Source organism: Alosa sapidissima, chromosome 14 (genome assembly GCF_018492685.1).
Source record: "Alosa sapidissima isolate fAloSap1 chromosome 14, fAloSap1.pri, whole genome shotgun sequence".
NCBI classification, from domain to species: domain Eukaryota; kingdom Metazoa; phylum Chordata; class Actinopteri; order Clupeiformes; family Clupeidae; genus Alosa; species Alosa sapidissima.
This window is the reverse complement of record NC_055970.1, coordinates 5,455,461-5,466,549: the sequence shown is the minus strand read 5'-3', so window position 1 is coordinate 5,466,549 and position 11,089 is coordinate 5,455,461. Positions and strand designations below refer to the sequence as shown.

The following is an 11,089-nucleotide window of genomic DNA, read 5'->3' as shown; positions in this document are numbered from 1 at the left end:
TTTATTATATTATGTGTATTTATGTATTTTTTTGTAATTTTGTGTGCTCGTACTGCTGCAAAACTAATTGCCCCACTGGGGGACAAATAAAGGCATTACATTACTTTTGCTGCAAAGCCTTTTTCACTGCGTCCACATATTATTGATTAGGAACTCAGTCATGCATGTCATGCTGTCAAAGGTCAAGGTCAACTTCTGTCCATAGCACAGAGTTACAGCTGGCAAAGTCATACCGATGGTGAAGAAGGTAGAGGTGTATAAGTATAAGTTAATGAAATTTGGTCTCTGCGTTTATCCCAATCCGTGAATTAGTGAAACACACAGTGAGGTGAAGCACACACTAATCCCGGCGCAGCAGCCCTCCGTTCAGAGGATTATGGATCCGTCAGGGAAAGATGAAGTGTGGAGAAGAGAGTCTCCAGCAGCATTTTACTGCAGCACAAGCTGCAGGTAAAACAAGTGGACCCCAGAGCCAGTTCACAAACCACCACAGTGCTGAGGGATCCACGGCTGAGGAGAGGGAGCAGGAAGCAGAGGGAGGAGACCCAATAGTGGAGAGTGATCGTCTTGAAGGTGGTCCTGTGGAGAGCACAACCAGAACATCAGTCGGCCCTAACAACCAAGAGCCAGTCCATAGAGGGGAAAGAAGAGAACCAGGGCGGAGACAAGTGGTCAAGTGGCCAAAAGCCAAGGAAGTGACGGTGTGGCAAAGTCTGGATGCGGAACGCAGTACCATTCTGGAACACTCACTTTGCGGCTATGTTGAGGCCAAGCTCAACTTCATCGGAGACATCTTGTATGAAGAGTGCAGAGGCAGATTCGGAACAATCTTGGGGAAGCAACGTGCAGGCCCAAGGCAGAAAAGAAGGAGGGAACAACAGATCGAGCAGCTGGTGAAGAGGCGGCGCCAGCTCCAAAAGCAGGGGAGGAAAGCAGAGGAAGAGGAGAGGGAAGGTCTGAAACCACTGTGGGAGAAGGTAAAGAAGTGTCTGGCCAGCTTGCGAAGGGCTGAGCACATTCATAAACGCAGAAAAGACTCCACAGGCCAGGCTACGTTTTCTCGTCAGAGCGGCATATGACACCTTACCTTGCCCCCGCAACCTCCACCGATGGATGGGCAATGAGGAATCTTGCCTCTTGTGTAACGCTACCAACGCAAGCTTCCAACACATCATGACGGGCTGCAAGACAGCTTTGGCACAAGGGACGCTACAGGTGGAGGCATGACCTGGTGCTGAAGAAGATCGCTGAGGTGGTGGAGACATGCAGGCAGGAAGCAAACAGCAGGCCCCCTGCACTAATCACACATTCCCACCGCCTGAAGGACCGAGCAAGACTCCTCACAGCAGGCAAGGGGTGGACACTAGCAGTCGACCTTGGGAAGCAGCTCCATTTCTCCAGGGAGAAAGTGGAAACGTCCTTGCGTCCAGACCTTGTGATGTGGTCCGCTGCTTGCAAGACTGTCCTGACGGTGGAACTCACAGGGAAAGGGGAAGGAGGGCTTGAAGCTGCCCATAAGCGGAAGCGGGCCAAATATGCTGACCTGGCTGCAGAGTGCAGGGAGGCTGGTAGGAGGGCAGTCACATACCCTGTGGAGGTGGGGTGCCGGGGGTTTGTGGGCTCTTCAACCTCTCATCTGCTCCGCAACATGGGTGCAAGAGGAGCAAGGCACCGGAAAGCCATGAAAGAGACAAAAGAGGCAGAAAGAGGCAGTTTCTGGCTGTGGCTGAGAAGGAAGGCAAAGAGTCGGGGTCCAGTCCCCACCTAGGGCAACAGCAAGGGGTGGCAGGGAGAAATGTCTGCCATCGCTCCGCCACCATGAGATGTACTAGCGTTAAAGGAGCAAAACATCCTTGACTGGTGGTCCCAAACTGACGACCCATAGATGCCCTCCGTAGTGTTCTCAAACATGTACACCTTAAGTACACCTTAATCTCCTAGGCACCGGTGGCGGTGTGTCAGGCAGAAATGCCCAGCAGGTTTCACCACCTACCTGTATTCTAAACCAGGGATACCCCAGTGTGCACATTAAATCCTTCCCCAAGAATGGAAAATAACAATAATCATCATCCATAATTCCTACCAACATAACACTTTAGAAAACATTGTATTTTATACACACACTGTAAACCCCAACAGGTTCAATGAACTCAAAATATTTTATGAAACTGATTACCTCAAAATATTTAGCTATGTTAAAAAATATTTTAAGTAATTTCTACTTAAAATGAGACTTTTAATGCTCAAAATCTTTAAGGACAAGGATAAAATTAAAAAGAATAATGTGAGAAATAGATATTTTAAGTTATTGTTACATTAGTCAGACAAGCTCTTAAGACTCCAAATCTTTGAGAAAATGAACAACATTAAAACAAATAATTTCAACAAACAAACATTTTAAGTAATTACTACTCTAAACTAGAAGTTATTCACACTCATTTTTTTAGGAAGTTGATTAACTGAAACATAATAATTTGACAAACAAACATTTTAAGTAATTGCTACTTAAATTGTTGATAAGTTCAATGAACCTGATCATTTTGAAACCATTGTTAAAACTAACAAAATTGACACTGGAAATGGAGTTGATGTTTTTAAGTTATCACTCCTAATAATATATTCATGTTATCACCATGACTCATTCAGTTTCTCAAACCTAAACATTGTCACTTCAGTCTCTTATATTTTTAAGTTGACTTCACTCTATTGAAACACATTTTTTGACTTTTTGGTTTACTATTTACCTCAAAATCAAAAATATTTTATTTGTATGATTCAAATAAAAAACTACTCAAAAGACAATTACAATGCAGATTCCATTTATTTAAGAATTCCTTTAGAATTCTAACAGAACAACATCCCCAGTAATGCGGTTAATACAATAACAACCTTTTACCACTTTAATAATACTCAAATAACAAAATAATAGGCCAACATAAATAAAAGCAAAAAAGCTCCATTGCTTGCTTGAGTATTAACATGCTGGCAGTACCAACCATGAGATTTGGAAAACAGAATGCTTACTCATCCATCATCAGCAATTTATTTTTAAGGCTAAGCAGCAATCTAGGAGGTAACCGCTTCAGGTCTTCCAAACCCATTATAATTTTAGAATGAAATTAAATGTGTAGGACAATTGCTTTGGATAATCGAGATAAAGTGCAAAAATAAGCCAAATAGCCAAATTATGCCTCTGTCAACTCTGCTATATCACACAACAATATCTTCGTCAAGAACTATAGAATTGATAGCAGGACCAAACTTCACAAGGGAGTCTGTATCACCCGAGACAGTGAGAATAGCTACAGCTGCATCGGAGAAGTCTGGCAGGTCAATTTCTTCTGCCTGAAGAACATGACAGTAATTAGTTAATGAGTAGAGTAGTCAATGAAAAACACTACATGTGTATTTAATATAATATGAAATACCAGTGAATGAAAAGTTAAGGTAAAATTCCCAAATATGACATTCTTGGTGAATTACTGTAGTATGATTTAATTGCTATTCTGGTGGCTAGGAAGATGGTTGTGGTTGTTGTCTTTTGGCTGCAAGGTAGTATCAGAGAGGGCTGAATAGAAATAGAGATATATAGAGAAGACAAAGTAAAAAAGAAGAAAGAGTGAAAGAGGACACACAATTTAATCAAAAACTTACATTCCAGGTCTTAAAAAATCCATCTTCCCACAGGAAGATGGGAAGGGCCTGCAGAGTAATTTTCCTTCTGCTGTTGACATTGAGGGGCAGAGGGACAGACAGAGGGATTGTGGGGAAGACACAAATCAGCAGAATATTAATCCTATGCATATACAGTATTAAATAAGACTATAGTACAGGTGACGTGTAAATACAAGACTAACTCCTTCACGCTCCTGATATGCAACCTCCTGCTCTGTCTTTCTATGAAATCGTGAGAGATGAATGTTCAGTGCATTAATAGACTGGAATGAGCAAATGCATGAGTGGTGTATGCATGGTAATGGGCTGACCCTTGAAAACTGACTGTGATTTAACTAATAATGGCAAAGTAACTGAGCCTGTGTCTCGGAAGAGGCGTCACATGACCTGCATAGCCAACACATTTTGAAAATGCCACATAAAATAAGTCTAAGGTGTCATCCCTTCTTTGATACAAAAACATCACTCAACCCTAGCCTTTGTATCCCTGTGGAGAGATGCAAAGGGATAACATTAGGCTAGGCTATTCTCATTGGTAAATAAATCCTTACAAAATATCCCTATAACTTATAATAATATAGGCTACACGTTGGCTACATTGTGACACTAGTAAATGGAGGACAAATAAGTTATCACTTACCATGGTGTGATGGTGGTTCCTTGCACAGAACTGAAAACATGTCACACAGCCATCTGGTCCTGAGGGGAAAAATATTATGAACAGTATTATTTCACTTTTTTGAACAAAAGTCAGTCAGACAGTCTCTTCATCTCTCTGTATAGGCAGGCCTATCAGAGTCGGATGTTGCCATTGATCATGCTTAGGCTATTGTCAGTAAGTTCGGAGCTACAACTTGGCTTCCTATCCGTGTTAACAAAACTGGAATTGACGTTAATATAAGACATATGCTATTGCTGCAGGGTTATTCTTCAACTATGGCTCTCTTTGACCTGGTAATTTTCAGAAAATGTAACATCTTTTTTTAACATATTTTTGCATGGTTTAATTATCTACTCTTTCTAGAAACTTGCCCTAATAGTGGCTGTAAAGATTTCACTTAAAACATATATTTTTATTTACATTTTATTCCAAAAGTCTAACTGTCATTTCCAGTATAAGTAAGTATATATACTCTTTTGATCCCGTGAGGGAAATTTGGTCTCTGCATTTATCCCAATCTGTGAATTAGTGAAACACACTCAGTACACAGTGAACACACAGTGAGGTGAAGCACGGTTGGAAGCACACACTAATCCCAATGCAGTGAGCTGCCTGCTACAGCCACACTCGGGGAGCAGTGAGGGGTTAGGTGCCTTGCTCAAGGGCACTTCAGCCGTTCCTACCGGTCGGGGTTCGAACCAGCAACCCTCCAGTTACAAGTCCGAAGCTCTAACCAGTAGGCCACGACTGCCCAATCAACTGTTTCCAAAACACAACAAAACGTGTGTTTTCAAGCAAAAATAACATCTACTGTTCCAAATGTATTTTATTAAATATTACACATATCAGCCAAAATATTCACGTTATTAATTTTCCAGAAATGTTGTATGTTGTATTATTTTTACATGTTTAACTTAAAATATGTGTTGTGATGTAAATGACAAAGTGTGGTGGAGATGACATGACATACATAGACAAATTTAAGATTTAAAAGCATTAAGATTTAAAACAAAAAATGTGCGCTGCCTGTTTGTGCGTGTCATGTGTTTGATTTCCAACTTATGAAACGTTGCTTTGGTGTCTAACCTGCGCGACCAAAGTAGGCCACACCAGAAACGGTTGATAAAAGAATCTTTGGTAATGCTAAACCATACTGTTTGTCTATCCAGTTTCCACTAAAGTAGTGCAACAATAGGCTGGCTGGCTGGCTGACAGCAAACAATCAGTTCTACTCATATACTAAGAGGTAATCTTGTCAAAATAATCAATAACTGGGAAACTAGTTGAGTGAACTTAAAACTTTTGTGGTGCCTGAACAATATGGCAGCTTTGAGTACAGCTCTGCAATTTTATTGAGTTTACAACACTGTTGGGGAATACAGTGCACATATGTGTTAAAAAAGTTATAATTAAATGTGTACACACTGCAAAAAAGATCTAACCAAGTGTTATTAATCTACATGTCCTTATTTATACCCATAGGGCCCCATTATAATGTTTAACTGAACAGTGCTGGTGGCACCGGGTGTATATAAGGAGCTATTGACACATTACATTACATTTAGCAGACACTTCTTGACCAAAGTGACTTACATATCAGCTATATTACAAGGGATCACATTGTCCCCGGAGCAACTTGGGGTTAAGTGCCTTGCTCAAGGGCACAACGGTGGATGCTGGGAATTGAACCGACAACTTTCAGGATACTGCACGCTAGCCCAGCTCCTTAACCACACTACACTACCACCACTACACCAGAGGGTCAACTGAATTGTCAAATAACTTGAGCTGATATGAAGCTTTTAGTACTTGTAAATTGCATTCAGTGGTGATTGTTGTCTTTATATCTAAAATGATCTTGTATTATTACCTATTTCATTTCCGCCTACAGTCCATGTCTGTTGAGGGGGTTTGATTTTAAATACTCCATAAACTCGTTATTTTATCACTTCATTGCATATACCAACAACTGCCTGTGGACATAAAGACCATATTTGGAGAGTTTTCTGATCATTATTCCCCAAGATGTAATGAAGCAGATGCTGTCCCTTTTGTAGAATCCAGAATTTTCACAAAATCAAGATATATTTTGGTGTATGTCCACAAAATGTGCGCTCATTTTACTAAATGGTGTGCTCATTTTACCAAATCATGCTCTCAATTTAGTAAATCGTGCATGCATTTTACTCAATTGTTGTGAGCACAATTTACTAAATTGTGAGCATGTTTTACTAAATAAAGCGCTCATTTCACTAAGTTGCGCTTTCATTTAAACTTTTGTAAATCTTAAAAGAAAATTTGTTTGCACACCATTTACTAAATTGAGTATACAATCTAATACAAATCAGACCACAATTGTGTAAAACAAGAGCACTATGTAGTAAAATGAGCACACACTGAGCACACTCACAAAAAAATGAGTGCACAATTTATAAAAAAAATACCTTGCAATGGCTCCGTATACAGGGGAAGATCCTAATACCATTCAAAAAACAAAACAAAAAAAAGAGTTGTAGGCTACAGTAAAATTTTGTAGGCCTACAACAATTCATTTCATAAAATAGACACATCAAAGATATTAAGCTAGCCTATAGATAAACTACGACGGAGTATTAGGGCCACACATGAAGGAAGAAATATTTTTGCCATGACGAGATTAAACTCGCCATGTCGACATTAAACTCGACATTTCGAGAATTAAGTTGAAATATCATGTCGACTTTAATCTCGACGTGTCGACATTAAACTCAACATTTTGAGAATAAAGTTAGTTTGGAGAGAGAAGGACCGCTCGGGACGATTGAAAGGGAGGACGAATTAAACATTCCAGTTTTCTTCGACTGCAACAATGATTAGACATAGGCCTATATCATGTGAACAAAACATAAAACATTAACCTCCGTTGCTCAGCCAAATACTTTCCTGTAGGTCCTTATCACGGAGTTACAGGCGATAAATGCGATGGTCAAAAGTAGCCTAAACGTCATTAGCGGTTTTTTTTTTATTTATTGTAGGCCTATTATTAAAGAGTGTTTTTAATCTAAAGGTTCAACTTCATGCTTATGCACTAAACTAGGCATAGGCTACTAGGCGCTCTCCCCAATCTAGAATTTCACATTGCTTGTTTGTAATGGGTGCAAAACAGCCTATTGCTGAATGTCTAGGGACGAATGAAGCTGTCCTCCCGACCACCCCATGTACTAGTAGCCTACATGCGCACATATGCACACACAGTGCATAAATAAAGTATACATGCACACATATTCCCTCACGGGATCAAAATAGTATATATGCTTAGGCTATACCTGTGTTTATAGCCTCCTATGTTTATTGCAGGTGAGACATGGAAAAGCAGTTTTAGAGAAATTAGTTAACCTATGGAGAGTGACGGCCTGGTTCATGAAGGGCAGTTATTTGAATGTGCGGTGGCCTTACCCACGTAAAACAGAGTGAAATAGCATTTTGTATAGAAACATATCATTGGATACATGTATTATTCTAGCTATATACCTACTAAACGGCATAGTGCATGGTACTTCCAACCGCGAGATACAGCACTTCACGATGACGGCCATGAGTAGTTAACAGAAAGACGCAATCTATCTGAAAGTCGACACGTCGAGATTAAAGTAGATATTATATTTCAACTTTATTCTCGAAATGTCGAGTTTAATGACGACATGGCGACTTTAAAGTCGACACGTCGAGATTAAAGTCGACATTACATTTCAACTTTATTCTCGAAATGTCGAGTTTAATGTCGACATGCTGACTTTAAAGTCAACATGTCGAGTTTAATCTCGCCATGGCAAAAATATTTTTTTTCTTCATGTGTGGCCCTAATACTCCGTCGTAATAAACCCTTTGTTTCCTGTAGGCCTATTAGGCATTTCAGTACAGTTCAGGCTCTTTTCATATCTAGTAAACTCTGAACGTTTATGCATAAAATCGATAGAAAAAACAAACTTGAGACAAACGCAGACTGCTAAAAAGTGTCCCCTTTTCAAATTCGGAGGTGGACAAATGTGTTGTTATATTGTTATATGTTGTAATGTTATAGTCTAGCCTACAGCCTACTGTAGCAATCCTATGTTAAAGAAAATCTAAACCTCTGTGTTCTTTCTTTTCATTCATCTGCACACTGCAGTTGTTCATTAAGTGTCACAAATATGGACTAAAAATGAACTTTCACAACCATGCATTCTCACTACAGGGATCGGCCCATAGTCACATGATTTTGAAATAAGAAAGCGAAAGTAATTTCAACCGTTTTGTCGCGATGTCCCTACCGAAGAGAGTTGTTGGAAATTAAATGTTCGCATTTAGGCGTAACTGCGACCCGGCCGCTTTGAATAGCCTAGGCCACTGCTGAAACTATTAGGCCTACTGTTAAAATGTATTTAAGAGTTATTTTGAGTGTCATCATTTTCGTTTTCTCAGAAGGTAGGTTATTCCGACCAACGTCAATTTACCAATGATTTAATTTCGCTTCCTAAAAAAACGAATAATCACTCACTGAATTAATACTTTATTGGTTTGTTGATAGGACTGATATTACAAGGCCCCAGTAGACCCCTGGTTGCCCAGCTTGGGGGTGTTTTGCAGCTTCCTTGTTCCGTTGAGACCCCCTTACCTCTGGATGAGTTGGAGGTGGAATGGAGAAGGACGAGCTCAAAGGAACTGGTGCATCTTTTCCAAGGAGGAGAAATACGATCAGAATCGCAGAGCTCTGCATACACGGATAGAGCATATTTCTTTACAAAGGGAGATATAGCGAAGGGGAATTATTCTATACTTCTTCGCAACATTACAACCGATGATGCAGGAAGTTACAGTTGCGGCGTTTACACAAATGAAGAAAACAGTGAAATTGCCGTTGAAATTGATGCCATTGGTGAGCAACATATTTTTATTTATCCTATATTTGAGGTCTATAGCCCAGTGGTTCTCAAAGTGTGGGGCGGGCCCCCCTAGTGGGGAATAGAGACATGACAGACAGGTGGGGCGAACAGGATTTTGTGTGTGTGTGTGTGTGTGTGTGTTATTTATTTACTTTATTAATTTACTGTGACACTGTTAGGCTACATTTAATTGCTAATAATTTATACATATAAATGCAGGAATTTCACATTAAACCAACAACAACAACACATTACATTTATGCAGCGCTTTTCACAATACCTACAGCGCTTCACAGTGACGGTGGAGCCTCACTAACCACCCCCAGCACTCATGTGTAGTACTCATCTGGGTGATGCATGGCAGCCATTATGTGCCTGAACGCTCGCCACACACCAGCTTGAGGTGGATAGTAAGGGAGTGAATGAGCCAGTTACACTGGCGGGATGATTAGGGGGGCAGGTTGAATGAATCAGGACAATGGGGAACCCCTTACTCTTTGCAATAAGTGCCATGGGATATTTAATGACCACAGTGAGTCAGGACCTGGGTTTAACGTCTCATCCAAAGGATGGCATCTCATGCAGTACAATGTCCCGGTCCCTGCACTGGGGCATTGGAAATTATATTTTAGACAGAGGGAAGAGTGCCACCTACTGGCCATCCACCAACACCAGTTTTCCCATCCAAGCCCACACCTGCTTATCAGTAATTCAGCAAAGACAGGGTATCCGTTGGTCTGGCTTCTGGCAACCAGTCATTAGTTGTAACACCATTAATACAAATATAAAATATTTCACTCAGAATGAAGATGTACTACTCCCCCAACAACATTTGCCATACCAGTACATTGTAACCAGGTTAGTGCTTAAATATCAGTGTAATAGTAAAAGCTATAGTGGAAAATGCCAGTTCAATCCTACTCATGATCTTTCAAAAATATTCCTAAAAACTATTCAGACTACAACTCTGCATGACTGTATATGGATTAAATTTAGGTTATTGTACTATGCAATCCCTGATGTGACCTGACATGGCCCATTATGACTTAACATCATGGAGGGGTGCAGAACTTATTATTTTGAATATTGCTGCTTTGCAATTTGGGTAGGTTTACACATTGATCATTGTGAATATTTTGCCATTCTACGCCATTAATCTATTATTCAGTTAGGTAATTAAAATTGCTATAATATCTGTCACAACAAGTATGCCATCTAATTTGGTGAGCATACACAATCCTCTTTCTATTGCATTTGGAATATGTGAAATACTGTACATCAGTCAGATGGCTCAGTGGTGACACCCAGTGAAAAATCGGCACTACTGCACATGCATAAAACGCCTGTAGAGTTACAAAGGATAATTGCTTCGTTGTTTGCTGTTACTGTAAAAACATGTCAGAAAGCAGCCACTCCCACATCTTTCCTATTGTATTGTGCACAGTGCTACCTAGATGTACAATTTGTCATTCAGCAGAACTATCAGGGTCAGCCCAGAATACATTTACATTTATTAATTTAGCAGACACTTCAATTCAAAGTGACTTACATGTCAGTATTATAAGGGCCAATGTCCCTAGAACAACTCGGGGTTAAGTGTCTTGCTCAAGGGCACAACGGTGGAAGCCGGTGAACTGAAGTGTAGAGGTGTACGCACATCTATATAAATTTTACAGGTGCTGGATATTGGGAATACTACGTAGAACACAAGAAGAGATATCCGCACACTGTATCTAAAGCTCCCAGTTTAATGGTGGATGATGATACACAACGTTTCGACCACTCAGGTCTTCGTCAGTTGTAAACCAGAACAGATGCAGGGTAAGGGTATATATAGCCATTGTAGAGGGCT

The 11,089-nt window shown here is 40.2% G+C and overlaps 1 protein-coding gene and 1 long non-coding RNA gene across 2 annotated transcripts in view; one reads left to right on the top strand and one right to left on the bottom strand.

The window, feature by feature from the left end:
* LOC121681878 lies at window positions 1-5,898 on the bottom strand. The gene is made up of 3 exons (XR_006022335.1): window positions 5,884-5,898; window positions 734-737; window positions 1-103 (listed from the first exon to the last, which is right to left on the bottom strand). It is a non-coding gene; the product is annotated as an uncharacterized LOC121681878 (long non-coding RNA).
* Window positions 5,899-8,586: 2,688 nt separating this feature from the next.
* Window positions 8,587-11,089, top strand: part of LOC121681697 — a 32,318-nt gene continuing 29,815 nt past the window's right edge. The window contains exons 1-2 of the mRNA XM_042061594.1: window positions 8,587-8,779; window positions 8,883-9,230. Of these exons, the coding sequence (XP_041917528.1) occupies window positions 8,731-8,779; window positions 8,883-9,230 (397 nt within the window). The 5' untranslated portion in view covers window positions 8,587-8,730. The remainder of the gene's footprint in view (window positions 8,780-8,882; window positions 9,231-11,089) is intronic.